Source organism: Hyperolius riggenbachi, chromosome 2 (genome assembly GCF_040937935.1).
Source record: "Hyperolius riggenbachi isolate aHypRig1 chromosome 2, aHypRig1.pri, whole genome shotgun sequence".
Classification (NCBI taxonomy): domain Eukaryota; kingdom Metazoa; phylum Chordata; class Amphibia; order Anura; family Hyperoliidae; genus Hyperolius; species Hyperolius riggenbachi.
The window spans coordinates 231,877,354-231,893,100 of record NC_090647.1 but is presented as its reverse complement, the minus strand read 5'-3'; the positions used below and the strand labels follow the sequence as shown (position 1 = coordinate 231,893,100).

At 42.9% G+C, this 15,747-nt stretch overlaps 1 protein-coding gene across 2 annotated transcripts in view; it reads right to left on the bottom strand.

The window, feature by feature from the left end:
• Window positions 1-15,747, bottom strand: part of SH3RF3 (SH3 domain containing ring finger 3) — a 565,916-nt gene that overhangs the window by 65,524 nt on the left and 484,645 nt on the right. For both annotated transcript variants that reach the window (XM_068268306.1, XM_068268307.1), the window contains one exon: window positions 12,915-13,024. In XM_068268306.1, the coding sequence (XP_068124407.1) occupies window positions 12,915-13,024 (110 nt within the window). The remainder of the gene's footprint in view (window positions 1-12,914; window positions 13,025-15,747) is intronic.

The following is a 15,747-nucleotide window of genomic DNA, read 5'->3' as shown; positions in this document are numbered from 1 at the left end:
TGACAGGAGGTGATTGATGGGTGTCTCAAGGTGTGATTAGAGGGGGGAATAGATGCAAGCAATGCACTGGTGAGGTGATCAGGGCTGGGGTCTGAGGGCGTTCTGAGGGTGTGGGCGGAAAATTGAGTGCCCTAGGGGCAGATAGGGGTCTAATCTGATAGGTAGCAGTGACAGGGGGTGATTGATGGGTAATTAGTGGGTGTTTAGGGTAGAGAACAGATGTAAACACTGCACTTGGGAGGTGGTCGGACGTCGGATCTGCGGGCGATCTATTGGTGTGGGTGGGTGATCAGATTGCCCGCAAGGGGCAGGTTAGGGGCTGATTGATGGGTGGCAGTGACAGGGGGTGATTGATGGGTGGCAGTGACAGGGGGTGATTGATGGGTGATTGACAGGTGATCAGTGGGTTATTACAGGGAAGAACAGATGTAAATATTGCACTGGCGAATTAATAAGGGAGGGTCTGAGGGCAATCTGAGCGTGTAGGCGGGTGATTGGGTGCCCGCAAGGGGCAGATTAGGGTCTGATCTGATGGGTAACAGTGACAGGTGGTGATAGGGGGTGATTGATGGGTGATTGATGGGTAATTAGAGGGTGTTTAGGGTAGAGAACAGATGTAAACACTGCACTTGGGAGGTGATCTGACGTCGGATCTGCGGGCAATCTATTGGTGTGGGTAGGTGATCAGATTGCCCGCAAGGGGCAGGTTAGGGGCTGATTGATGGGTGGCAGTGACAGGCAGTGATTGATGGGTGATTGACAGGTGATTGATAGGTGATTTACAGGTGATTGACAGGTGATCAGGGGGATAGATGCATACAATACACAAGGGGGGGGGGGTCTGGGGAGAATCTGAGGGGTGGGGGGGGGTGACAGGAGGGAGCAGGGGGCAGTTTAGGGAATAAAAAAAAAATAGACTTGACAGATAGTGACAGGGAGTTATTGATGGGTGATTAGGGGGTGATTGGGTGCAAACAATGGTCTGGGGGGTGGGCAGGGGGGGGTCTGAGGGGTGCTGTGGGCGATCAGGGGGTGGGGGGGGAATCAGTGTGCTTGGGTGCAGACTAGGGTGGCTGCAGCCTGCCCTGGTGGTCCCTCGGACACTGGGACCACCAGGGCAGGAGGCAGCCTGTATAATACACTTTGTATACATTACAAAGTGTATTATACACTTTGTATGCGGCGATCCGGGTGCTAGTAACCCACCGGTGCTTCCGAACGGCCGGCGGGTTACAGCGCGAGGTGAGTGGAGCCAGTCCCCAGCGGCCGATCGCGTCACGAATGACGCGATCGCGCCGCCCATGCCCCTACAAGGACCGCCGCCTTTGGGCATGAGCTGGTCCTTGCGGGGTCCACTTTCCGGCCGCCTCTGTGCGTTAGGCGGTCGGGAAGTGGTTAAAGAGACACTTAAGGCAGAAAAAAAATGAGTTTTACTCACCTGGGGCTTCTACCAGCCCCCTGCAGCAGTCCTGTACCCTCGCAGCCACTCACTAATACTCTGGTCCCCCGCTGCCAGCTAGTTTCGTGTTTGCCGACAGGCCCGTCAGGACTGGCCACGCGTTCCACATTTTTCCGCATTCCCGACTGTAATTAGCGTTATTGCGGTCCGCAGCACGTACAAAAATATGCGTTGCCGCATTACGAGCGCATAGATATGCGGCAACGCGTATTTTTGTACGCGTTGCGGCCCACAATAGCGATAATTACAGTCGGGTATGCAGAAAAAGCTACGCGTGGCCAGTCCTGACGGGCCTGTCTGCAAAAACAAAACTAGCTGGCTGCAGGGGACCAGAGGATTAGTGAGTGGCTGCGAGAGCACAGGACTGCTGCAGGGGGCTGATGGAAGCCCCAGGTGAGTAAAACGCATTTTTTTTTCTGACTTAAAGAGACTCCGTAACAAAAATTGCATCCTGTTTTTTATCATCCTACAAGTTCAGAAAGCTATTCTAATGTGTTCTGGCTTACTGCAGCACTTTATACTATCACTGTCTCTGTAATAAATCAATGTATCTTTCCCCTGTCAGACTTGTCGGCCTGTGTCTGGAAGGCTGCCAAGTTCTTCAGTGTTGTGGTTCTGCTATGAACTCCCCCTTCCAGGCCCCTTTATGCACACTGCCTGTGTGTTATTTAGGATTAGAGCAGCTTCTCTCTTCTCTTTTATCTTTTACAAGCTGGATAAATCGTCCTCTGAGCTGGCTGGGCTTTCACATACTGAAGAATTACAGACAAAGGCAAAGCTGTTTGCAGGAAGAAACGAGCAGCCTGAAACTTCAGTGCATGAGAACAGGGGGAAAGAAACACACAAATGATCTCTTGAGATTCAAAAGGAAGGCTGTATACAGCCTGCTTGTGTATGGATGTATTTTCTATGTGTAGACATACTGTACATCAACCTACTTCCTGTTTTGGTGGCCATTTTGTTTGTTTATAAACAAACTTTTTAAAACGGTTTTTAACCACTTTTAATGCGGCGAGGAGCGGCGAAATTGTGTCAGAGGGTAATAGGAGATGTCCCCTAACGCACTGGTATGTTTACTTTTGTGCGATTTTAACAATACAGATTCTCTTTAAGGTTCACTTTAATGAATCTTTTTTCCTCTCCATATAAGCTATACATCTTAATAAAATAGAAAAGAAAATAGAAAAAACGGGAGCCCAATATGGTGTAGTATGTTAAAGACAATTGGTAGGTGGTTTAGTGAGAGAATTTATACTCACAAACATGGGTTACCATTCAGGCAACCACTCAATAGGCAGGTGAGGAGATTAAACCTGTCCTCACTCAGGATTAAGAAGTCGTTCTCTGTAGTAAAGAAACAAGAAAGGGGGTAGCACTCCCCTCCACCAGGAGTGGACACAGAGTATTTGTATGTAGAACAGAGGCGCCAGCAGGATAAAGGTCAATAAATTTTTTTTAAAATTGCTTGGAGGAAGTGGTGGGCTTGCCTTCCAAAAGCGAGATCCTGTCTTCATGTAAATCAATACATTTATTATACGGTACCCCAAAAACAGTGCAACGCGTTTCGCAGGCCCAGCCCACTTCATCAGGCACTAAACATGGGGACAAAACAGAATTTCGGCAATAGCAGGTGTAGCGCCTCACGGAGGCTTTTGGGAGGCAAGCCCACCACTTCCTCCAAGCAATTTTTAAAAATTTGATTGACTTTTATCCTGCTGGCGCCTCTGTTCTACATACAAAAAGCTATACATCTTGTTGTTTTAACTGATTTGTTTAAGAAAAAGAAAGGGGAAAAAATGTTTTACAAAGATTTCTATTATTGGATTACGCAGCTACATTGATATTGGTATTGGTAATTGGTGTTCTTTAAGCTGTATTGTAGTGCTGCATCAGTTGATATACTTATTATTGTAATGGTTGTATTTGATCAACTTTGTTTAATAAAGGCTGATTTAAAAAAATAAAATAAACACATACTTCAGCCTAAAGAGAATAACCATCAAGATTGTTATCACCACACAGGTAAAAACAGCAACTGTGCAGATATGAGGGTGCTTTAGTGTATAAGTGGCTGGGAATGCACTATTAATGAGAATGTAAATAAATACAGGTTTTGGAGCATTGTAGGCTGTCTTTTTTCAGGAAAGCATTTTAGCTGCTTTCGGACCGCGTTAGTTGAAATCTACATCCTGCAGGTGGCTGCACGGCTCTGACAGGATATAGATTTCAACTAATCCGCTGCGTGCAACCGCCACTACCAACGATCTCGCCGCTCTCTCCCCACTGCAGTTCACTTATCCTGCCATCTATATGATGGCAGAGCTCTATGAGAAGGTCAGGAGCCGTTTTTATTGGCTCCTGACCGTGTGATCACTGTGAGCCAATCACATTGTCTCACACTGATGCACAGGGTCAGAAGCCAATTAAAGTGGCTCCTGAATGGTGCAGAGAGCTCTGCCGTCATATTGACAGCAGAGAGATGGGCCTGTGGCAGGGAGAGAGTGGCGAGATCGGCGGTAGCGGCGGGTATGTGTGGCAATTCGCTGGGAGGCGCTGTTTTGTGGTACTAGCAGTCTCTTGTCCTTAAGGGGCCAGAGACTGCTGGTATGCAAGGGGTTAGTGAGACAATGCCAAAACACATTCTAAACAAACTGCAACAACATGGCTCTGTAGAAAATGTTGTTATTGTTGATTTATAAAGTGCCAGAATCTTCCATGGTGCTGTACAACAGCATAAAGGGTATAACAATACAAAGTAAGCTATACAACAGTTAATACAAGACAAGACAATGGTGGAGTACAACTGATACAGTGTACAAATCAATAACAGTTTTTTACACAGGGGTGGGAGATATGCATGCACATTAAACAGTATTGTAAGACAAAAGGGCAAGAGAACCCTGGCCAAAAAGCCTTGCAATCTAAGGGCCCGTCCACACTAGGGTGATTAGCGGCCGTTTACCGCTAATCACCAGCATTATTTAAAGTGCTAGCGCAATTGTAACTATATGGTAGCGATCTCACGGGCGCAATTGCTGATGATCACGGGCGTTCTACGATTCGCGGCCATCGTAAATGCATTGCATACAGCATTTTGCCGCTACCATAGAGCAATCGCAATTAGCATGCTATGAAAGCGCTAATGGGGATAACAAGAAAAGTAAATTTGTACAGTGATTTTACCGTGATAATCATGGTAAAATCACCTGTGCAAAACTTTGGCTCTAGGCGGCGGTGCTAGCGTTTTCGCGTTTACAAGTGTGAATAGGCCCTAAAGGATTAAGGGATAGGTCAATAGGTGAAGGGAAGCTGTGTGTGACATGGTAAAAAGTGGAGGTCAGTGGTCTAGCAGAAAGAGTTCACGCCTTACCCTTGCCTACCAGTCCAGACCTGTCACCCACCAAATATATTTAATGAGTTATGCAACGAAAGATGGCAAAGGAGAACCAACTGAGTAGCTGAAATCCTATATCAGAGGAGTGTCGGGCCGCATTTTACTTCCCAAAGTGCAGCAATTGGTTTCTTCAGTTCCCAAACATTTAAACAGTGTTGATAAAATAAAATACGATGCAACCTCTTATTGCTCAATTTAAATTAAACATGAACATATATATTAAAAAATGTTTCTCAGTTTGAAAATTTGCTGTGTTGTCTTTGTACTATTTTCAATTAAATATAGGTTTTATATGCATAGTAAATGATCAGAATCTAGTTGTTTATTTACATTTATACAGTGCACCAATTATTTGAAGATAGTGTTAGACTTGGCCTTACAAACAGTTCATGTGTAATAAAGTGCATTTGCAAATAACACATTTTTACTATAGGGCAGGAAAAAGTGAATTCCATATTTTGCTGTTTGGAAGAGAAATTCTAGACATAGAGATCTGCCAGCTGGCATCAGTGCAGGTATGAATGATATTTGGAAAAGTGTCAGAAAATCAACGCCTAAGCCAATACAGCTTTAAAAAGAAACCGTCTCAAATTATTACAAATATTTCTGGATGTTTGCTGTTAAATATTATTGTGCACACAATGTAAAAGGTAATTAATACCATATTTTTTGCACAATAAGATGCTCCTGACCATAAGACGCACCTAGGTTTAGAGGACAAAAAAACAGGGAATAAAATATATACTAAACCTGGTGCATCCACGGTGAAGGGGCATCTTGTGGTTTATGCCCCCTTTGTACCCAATGCCCCCTAGTATCTCTTGTGTCTCCCTGTGTCCTCCTCTGTTCCCCTTGTGTCCCCCTGTGTCTCATGTGTCCGCCTGTGTCCTCCTCTATGCCCCTTTGTGTCCTCCTTGTGTCCTCTATGCCCCTTTGTGCCCCCGTGTCCTCCATTGGTCCCCATGTGTCCTCCTCCCCATGGACACAGTACAGGGAGTCCCCGACATTGCAGTGGGTTGGAGGTTCATATTGGGAGGCGTTCACAAGTCAGAAACACCCTGCATGTGGTCTATAATACCCAGTGACTTTTTTTCCCGACTTTTGGGGGAGAAAAGTGAGTCTTAATAGTTCAAAAAATCCATGAATTATTAATAAATAAGTAACTTGAAAGGCTTTTTTCTTATTCTTTATTTAAAAGTGGCCAAAGACTTTCTCTAAGCCAGGTATTCTTTGCTGTAAGGAGATGCCATATCATGCTTATAGTTTGTACAGACAGCCCGTCGAACCTTTCTCAAGCCAGAAATGTCCACTGGAAAGGTCTAAGAATCTTGTCCAAAAGCCCTTGTTCGCTTTAATACAAAACATATAGGAAAGAGTGTAAAGTACCTCGATCCCTCATCAGAAAGCACATAGAAGAGTCAGCTGGGCCAAATAGTAAATGAGATCAGAATTAAGTGGTAATTAAGTGATAAGTCCTCCAGTGAAATAACACCTTTACCAAGCCAGTCCTCTGTTTACCTCTGTTTATCAAAATGTGGCAGAGCCAAATCATAAGGCTTTAACCAGCATCATGCGTTCATGTTCCAATCCAACATGTCCAGCCTTCCAGCTATGTACACCCAGCAGTGTGGGCTTAGCTGGAATACACAATAGGCCTCCCTCAAGAGCAAATATCGGTGGAGATCCTCTCAGTCCTCATATAATTCAAGAAACCCTATTAGTTCCAGGAGTTGGTTTTAAAGATGGCAGTAAATGCTGCCTTCAGAGACAGATGTAACACAGAACTTTTACAGCTGTACCAAAATGCTGACTTTCCGTGAGCCTTGCTCCAAATAAATCTACAGAGACCCTCCACATTGTTGGGATTTTCCAGTTGTGCAAAGAGCCTCTCCATTCCAGCATAGGCCTGTGTGGGGGCAAATGGGGAAAGATTCGGCTATGCACATTTTGCCACCCAAAGGCTTGAGATTTTAGTACAGAATTAGGAGTCTGAGGGTTGTTAGGAGCAGTGCAGCTTGCTTTTAATGTTATTCATCATTTGATGCCGTTAAGATAAGTTAACATTTGTCTGCTTGTTTAAAATTTTGGTAAGCATTAAAATTGTTTTCAAGGAAAAAGTTTACATTTTAAACGGACCTAAATCCAGAACTTGTGCTCTGCTCTGAGAGATAAGCAACAGCATAATAACCATAATAAAGAAAACATTTATTTTTTACATCTTACAACTCTGCACAGAGCTGACTGAGCTGACAACTCAAGTTACAATTGTTATTACTAGCTGATAAGGAAGAATTTGACATGCTGTTCTCTGCAAATGCACACAGGGTGGATACCTCAGTGTTTTCTCAGTCTTATGTGCAAAAGTTTAGGTCTGTTTTAAGTGCTAATCAGCTAAGAGCTGACTGAGCTGACAACTCAAGTTACAATTGTTATCCCCGCCCTCTCCCCCATTTGGGTAACAATAATAGTCGAAACTCCCTAAAGACAAACCTTAAAGAAAATCCAGTAAGAGAATTATGTTATATTTGGACTACCTTTGTTGTTTTGCTTGACCCGCAAACACTGAACAATGGAAACGTACTTAAAATTGCAACTATCAATGCTAGGGGTCTAAATTCCCATAAAAAAAGGTTTCTCCTATGGAAATGTGCTAAAGATGAAAAAATGTATGTCCTATGCATACAAGAGACACACATTAACAGCATTGATGCTCAGAAATTCAGACATCCCCTCTTTCCTCATATCTTCCACAGTTCTCTCAAGTCAAAAAAGAAAAGATGAGTATGCATTGCAATAAACAAATCGGTAGGATTTGAGCTTTTTTCCTTGCATAGCAGCGAAAACGAAAGATCCATTACAAATGTAGGAAAATTTAACAATGAACCTTACACAATTGCAAATATTTATGTACCCAACTCTAAACAAATCAATTTTATCAACAAAGAACAACGGAAAATAAAGAAAATCCAAAAAGGTCACCTAATCATAATGGGTGATTTTAATTCAGTAGTGGATCCTTCCATAGACTGTTCCACAACAAGGAAAGCTCAAACCCCGATCCTAAAACAGGTATTAATCAAACATGAACTGTATGATGTGTGGCGCTGCTTTCACACAGGTGAACACGATTTCACATTCTATTCTCCTGTACACCACTCAATGTCTAGAATAGACCTAATCCTTACAAATAGGGACTCCCTACCCCAATTTATCTCTCCCAATATTGGTACCAGAACCTGGTCGGACCATTCACCGGTTTTAACCACATTAAAACTTTCGCATACTCCTGTAACTCGTAAACAATGGAGAAATAATGACTTCCTATTAACTTCACCTACCTTCTTGCCCAGTATCAAAAAAGATCTACAAGAATTATTTTCCCTCAATAATACGGAATCTATTAGCAAACGCTCACAAAGCATTCATTAGAGGAATGTTGATCAAATATGGAACCTCACAAAAGAAACTCCACTCGGCCAAACTAAATGAGATCCTCTCCCAAATCAAATCACTAGAAACAGACCCTTCCAGCTTCCACCTTAACCACTCCCCAATCCCTGACTACCCTCCCATATCTTAAACATGAACTGAAAAACTTGCTACACCAAAACTATGAAAAATGAAACTCACACTTAAAGCTTACTAGCTACAGTGAAGGAAATAAAGCTGGTAAACACATGGCCTTAAAAATTAAAGGTATTAGGATACAAAGAAGGATCTTCCAAATTAAACACCCCCAAACAGGTAAAACCCATCAACTACCCCAGGAAGTGGTTGAAGCCTTAGCTACCTTATACAAATCATTGTATAATCTCAAAGATGACAAAAACATCTACCAACCTCAAGATGAGGAAATTAACTCATACCTAGCTTTGGTAAACTTACCGAAAGTATGCCCAGACATCCTTAAATCACTTAACCAACCCTTTCATGAACAAGAAATATGGAAAGCTATCTATTCTTTAAAAAAAAAGACAAAGCTCCTTGAATAGACGGCTTTTCCAATAATTATTACAAAACCTTTAGCACCATACTGAGCCCTCATCTTACTGACTACTACAACGAAGCAACCTCCATCAAAAAACTCCCACAAGAAGCCCTGTTAGCAAAGATAATCACTATCCCTAAAGAAGGGAAAGATCTATCAGACCCTGGTAACTACCGCCTTATATCTCTCCTGAATACAGACACCAAACTTTTTGCTAAAATTATAGCAACTAGACTTTCCCCAATCATCCCCTCACTGATATATTCAGATCAGGTAGGTTTCATTAAAAATAGACATACAACCGATGGTACAAGGAAAGTGCTAGCCCTTTTACAAAATGCAGAATCCTGTCGAACGCCTTCTCTCTTCATCTCTTTGGATGTGAAGAAGGCGTTCGACAGGTTACACTGGACATATCTACAAAAAGTGCACTTGGCTTTTGGCTTTAGTGGTTTTATTTCCCAAGCCATCTTATCCCTATATTCCAACCCCTCAGCAGTGGTTTCCAACTCTGGCTTCTCATCCAATGCATTTCCCATAACCAACGGTACCCGACAAGTATTTCCGCTTCCCTCCTCATATTTATACTACTTCTTGAACCTCTAGCACAATCTATTAAAGATAACAATGCTATTTCAGGAATAAAAATTAATCATATCGAGTCTAAATTGGGACTTTTCACAGACGATATTATAATCTCGATCACAAATCCCTCAACTTCTCTCCTGGCTATTCTAGAAGAACTCAATTAATTTACTAAAGTTTCATATAAAAGACAGCTACACATAAAAGACAGCTACAAATACACCCTAAAACAAATCTGCCCTTTCTCATGGTCCTCTTCCCATATTAAATATTTAGGTATATATGTTACACCCTCGGTTTCCCAACTCTTCCAAGTAAACAACAAACCTTGGCTTACCAACCTTCTCCTAAAACTACAAGAGCTGGCCAAACATGAGTTCTCTTGGCTGGGCAAAGTGGGGGCCTTTAAAATGTTTGTGTTACCTCAATTAATATACTTATTCAGGTACCTACCCATTCCAGTGCCACACCATTACTTTAAATCTCTACAGTCTATGATAAACAAATTTATATGGGGCCACAAAAAGCCACGTATAGCAAATCATATACTACCCACTCCCCTACACAACCTATGGTTTGGTCTACCTAATCTGGAAGCATACTATAAAGCTACAATCTTAGATCTACCTGCTCCTATTTAGAAGGAAGGCAAAACTAAACTTTGGATAGCACTAGAAAATGAAAACCTTACGAACAAATCTTGTAAGGATTACTTAGCTGCGGCTTTACTTGACCAACCCATCCCTAAAATAGGAAACATTATCACTTCCAATATACTAGAGCACTGGAAACAGATACCTAAGCTACACTTATACTCCCCTTTACAAAAAAATCTCACTAAAACTCCCCATTTCTACCCTATCCGCCTATATCGAAAACATATCCTTGGGAAGTTGGGAACTAGCAGGCATAAAAAACATTGAGGGCTTATTTAACTCCAATGGAATAAAATCCTTCAGCGAGCTTAGAAGGGAATTTGGAATTTCCCCTCAAGACTTCTCTAAATACCTTCAAGTCAGACACTTCCTTTCCGCTTCTAACCTCTCCTCACCTGAAATTCCTTACAACTTAACAACCCTTTTTAACAAATCACAACCCCTTTACTGTTACCCACAGATCCCCTCCCTTATTACCCCCCCCCCCCCCGCTAACATATTTTACTATATGTTATTCTATTTTAGCTACAACTTCTGTCACTAACGAGTAGGTATTTCATACTACAATGCACTACCATTATCTAAGGTTGTTACCAAGAGTATTTAAAGCATAGTTACCTATGAACCTACATGTAATTGTACATTGTTAAACATGCCTATGTTATCTTACTATGTGCTTATCCCCTACTCTTATCGCAGCTTCATTTTTGCGCTCGATAAATTCTTATCTGTTCAGCTGTTTAAAACTCAATTAAAATTTATTGTGGAAGTTACAATTGTTATTACTTGCTGATAAGGAAGGATTAGACATGCTGTTCTCTGCAAATGCACACAGTGGATTCCTCTGTGTTTTCCCAGTCGTATGTGCAAAAGTTTAGGTCTGTTTTAAGTGCTAATCAGCTAAGAGACATACATGAGAATCATATCCGCACTAGGGTCACCAGCCTATGTCTGTAGCTGGCTTAAACCCCATACACACGCTCAACAGCTGTCTTTAGTTGTGAAACAACTTTTGTTGTGAAACAAGTTGAACAACCAAAAAAAAGTTCCTTGCTATTGTTCACACAACTAATAAGACTGATAAGACGTCAATGCAACAGTTGGATTGACGTCTTATTAGTTGAATGAACAATAACAAGAAACTTTTTTTTTGGTTGTTCAACTTGTTTCTCAACAAAAGTTGTTTGATAATTGTGCTGTATAAAAGACTGCAGTTGAGCGTGTGTATGGGGCTTTAAAGCAGACTGAAAGTGTAAATTAACTAATCTGAATTAAAATTGTAAAAAAGCAGTGGAGCAGAGATTACTGCTAACGATAGATCCATGCTGCTCTGATACGCTACTGTTACTATTGCTGCTACTGTGCCTTCTCATGTTCTTGTTGCTATTCACACTACTAGCTCATACAGCTCATTGTGTTCCTTTACAACAGAATGAGCAACCTATGACAGCACTTTCTCTGTAAAAAGTATGCTGTAAACTATGCTATGCTAATCACTCATACTTGTGGACCATCAGACTCTCGTTATTTAATGGATAGCAGTAAGTGCATTCTGAACCTTGGTATTGTTTCTGATTGTAGTGACATATCATTCCAGTATCCTGTTCCCAACAACAGCATCCTGTTCCTGTTTTTCATGCCCTTCACCCAGTCTGTCTGTAGATTGATGCCATGGTTAAGACTCTGCCTTGTTCCTAATATTTTGGTGCCTTGCCTTCATCCCTAGTCTGCTGTCAGCAGTTTTCACCGAAAGCCCACCCATCCATGACAGGAAACCAAGAGATAGTCACTTAATGGAACCAGAGTAGAAGCGTATGAAAAGGAGTGCACATATAACCCATATCAAACTGCATACAGGTGTAAAACTATTGGTGATCTATTTTCAATGACCTCAAGTGCCTCTTAGGAAAATGTTTGCTGAAAATCTATTTTGGTGAATAAGACTGATCATAAAGGCCACCTTACATTCCCTTTACTAATAAAGTGAAAGAAAGAAATTGACCAATAGGATTTTTCAGAGGCCAGTATAATTACTCAAAATAAGTTCTAATGGTAAAGAGAAAGGCCATTTATGTTATAAAAATGTTATATTCACATTCATTGCACATACAATAAGACATTTAAAAACTCAGTGCTCAGTGCTTGTTGTTTTGTTTGAACATTAGCATACATTTTTATAAAATTGACCATGCATAATGTCTCCCGTAGGAAAAAATATCCCTGATACCAGCATCCAAATACTTAGTTTTTCAGATTTCAGAGAGAATTAAGTTACATGTGCCCAGTTGCCAAATAAACAATTCATACTCATTTTATGACTCAATGTTCCCATGAGAAAATTAGATGGCTCCAAACAGTATATTTGTTATATCTTTACACTCCTAGGTAAGGAAAATCCCATATTCGGTAAAGTCCCAAATAAGTCAGAATTATTATTTATTGAAATTGATACTGCCCATAAAACAAATTGTCTTCATGTGAATCATATTGCCAGGTACTAAAGGGTTTTAGAAAATGTGTTTTGATATTAGTGCACAGCAGACAAAAATTTGATAGACAACAATGTAAATAGTTTTTTTTTTAAATCTACTACAATATGTACTCAAGCTTCGAGAGGCAGTAGAGGATTGAGGGCCCTGATGTGCTGTGATCCATGGGGCTGCAAAGAGTCAGACACTACTGAATAGCGACTGAACAACAACACAATATGTACTGTACTATTGTACGACCTAACTCAGACCTTAGATGTATAACTAACACATCTGTACCTAATTAGTCCCTATTTGTGCCCATCCCAATTCAACACTTACATGCTTTTGTTGTGAAACTTACACATTAAGAGGTAACTGAACTTTTGGTGAGCTTCCTTGTTCTCCATTAAGAGTACTTGTCTTGGGACTTGAAGCTCCTGCTACAGACGAAGAAGCAAAGGTTGCAGAATCCTACAAAAAGAGAGTAAAGTATGTGACATAAGCAAATACTATTCTTCCTCAAGATAGTTTAAGCCTGGGAAAAACTTGAAACAATTATCCAGTTATAAAGTAAATGTTATATTACATCATCGTAACATTCTATTAAATGCTATAGATTAATTTGCAGTACATACTGTATGTAACAAAATAAAGCTGTCATGATAAATGTTAGCACACAGAGAGAATCTGATTATCGGTGTTCTGCAGTATCACCGAATATACAGATATATACCCGAATATTAGTGATCTGCAGAATCACTGATAATACAGATATATTGCTAGCCTCTGGGCACGACAGCAAAAGTGACACAATAAAGACAGTGCAATAACAGAAGTGTGGAAATATCCACCTCACGGTAATTCCTCAGAGGTGTGGTTACCTCTGAATGGGAACCCCATGAGTGAGATCCTCTAACCAGGCTGAGTGAGGGATCTCGGCCCCTAGCAGTAATCGTCTGCTTGGGGCAGGCGTCTCGGAGACGCAAGCCTCAGAGATAACCCTCCAGTGGGAGACGTTCCACTGAAGGGAGAAAGGTCAGACGGGCAAAGGTTCGGCAACAGAGATGACGGCAACAGTACAGGAGCAGAAGGCAGAAGAGTAATCGGTAAACGGGCAGAGGTCAGCAACAAGGATCAGATAGGCAAAGGTACAAGATCAGCAAGAGATAGAGTAGTCAGGGATAGCCAGAGTCAAAACACAGATCAATATACAATAATATACCTAAGCTAAGGTGTGAAATCCTTAGTATCAACACCTGGGAACTGCACTAGGGTCTGAGCGCTAACACAAACAGTGTATTCACGACAGCAGACAACTTGCCACTGACAGGCTGTTACGGCTGCTCTTAGCAGCAGACTTGATAGATCACAATGTGCAGCAGAACTGAGACGGAAACCAATGAATGTGAAATAAACAGTTTTATTGTCAATCAGTGCAATTATATACAAATTAGCAAATGGTAAATCCCACAGTGCAACCCACATAAACACAGCAATCCTAACTAACTAACTATACAACAATATACAGAAATATATACAGACCAGGCGGAACAGCAGACAAGGGCAAGGCAAATCAGAGTCAGAGTAAGCAAAGGACATAAACCAGGAGATCAGATCAGAACAGAGCTTCTCAGAGCAGGGAGCACAGAACACAGCAATCAGGACAGCCAAGCTGAACTGAGGTTCTGGCAAGGTTCTGAGGCGGGTGGAGTCCTTAAATGCAAATCCCATCAGATGATGCATAATTGTCCAGGATGGATAGCATGAGGGCCACCTGCTGGTGAATGATAGAATTACTGCTGTCCAGATGCAGAGAGCCACCAGCAGGTGAACCAGGAAACTGCAGGCAAAGAAATGTCCATGACATGCTGCACAATGCCACCTGCTGGTGATAGATGTTAGCATAGTCCCGAAACCAAGTGCCACCAGCATGTGCAACCACATAGAGCCGGATTCCTAACATAACCCCCCCTTTTAGGAGCGGCCTCAGGACGCTCCACAATGTTCTTACAAATCCTCCGCCAGAATCACAAAAATTAGCAGGAAATAAAATAAGCAGCAAATGCCAAGACTGGGTGGGCAGGGAGGGAAATAATTCAAAAATAAATATTACCGGATCTGGCTGGGTGACAGGAGTGTTTGAAAACTGGATGACAGGAAACTGAAAAGTCTTAATAGAAGATGGATGGAAAATGTCAGGCAGGACCACAGACAAGAGACTAACAGGTGAAACATCAGGCCAGGCAGTGAACTGGATCCCCTCAGGCTGGGCGGCAGGCAGGATCGCCTCAGGCTGGGCGGCAGGCAGGATCGCCTCAGGCTGGGCGGCAGGCAGGATCGCCTCAGGCTGGGCGGCAGGCAGGATCGCCTCAGGCTGGGCGGCAGGCAGGATCGCCTCAGGCTGGGCGGCAGGCAGGATCGCCTCAGGCTGGGCGGCAGGCAGGATCGCCTCAGGTTGGGCGGCAGGCAGGATCGCCTCAGGCTGGGCAGCAGGCAGGATCACCTCAGGCTGGGCAGCAGGCAGGATCACCTCAGGCTGGGCAGCAGGCAGGATCACCTCAGGCTGGGCAGCAGGCTGGATCCCTTCAGGAGGAGCAGACTGGATGCCATCAGGAGGAGGAGCAGGCTGGGATCCACCCGGAGGAACATCAGCAGAAGACTGTAATTGCTGGACAGCAGCAGCAGCAGAAGTCTCTTGTGGCTGGGCAGCAGAAGCAGAAGTCTCTTGTGGCTGGGCAGCAGAAGCAAAAGTCTCTTGTGGCTGGGCAGCAGAAGCAAAAGTCTCTTGTGGCTGGGCAGCAGAAGCAAAAGTCTCTTGTGGCTGGGCAGCAGAAGCAAAAGTCTCTTGTGGCTGGGCAGCAGAAGCAAAAGTCTCTTGTGGCTGGGCAGCAGAAGCAAAAGTCTCTTGTGGCTGGGCAGCAGAAGCAAAAGTCTCTTGTGGCTGGGCAGCAGAAGCAGAAGTCTCTTGTGGCTGGGCAGCAGAAGCAGAAGTCTCTTGTGGCTGGGCAGCAGAAGCAGGAGTCTCTTGTGGCTGGGCAGCAGAAGCAGAAGTCTCTTGTGGCTGGGCAGCAGAAGCAAAAGTCTCTTGTGGCTGGGCAGCAGAAGCAAAAGTCTCTTGTGGCTGGGCAGCAGAAGCAAAAGTCTCTTGTGGCTGGGCAGCAGAAGCAAAAGTCTCTTGTGGCTGGGCAGCAGAA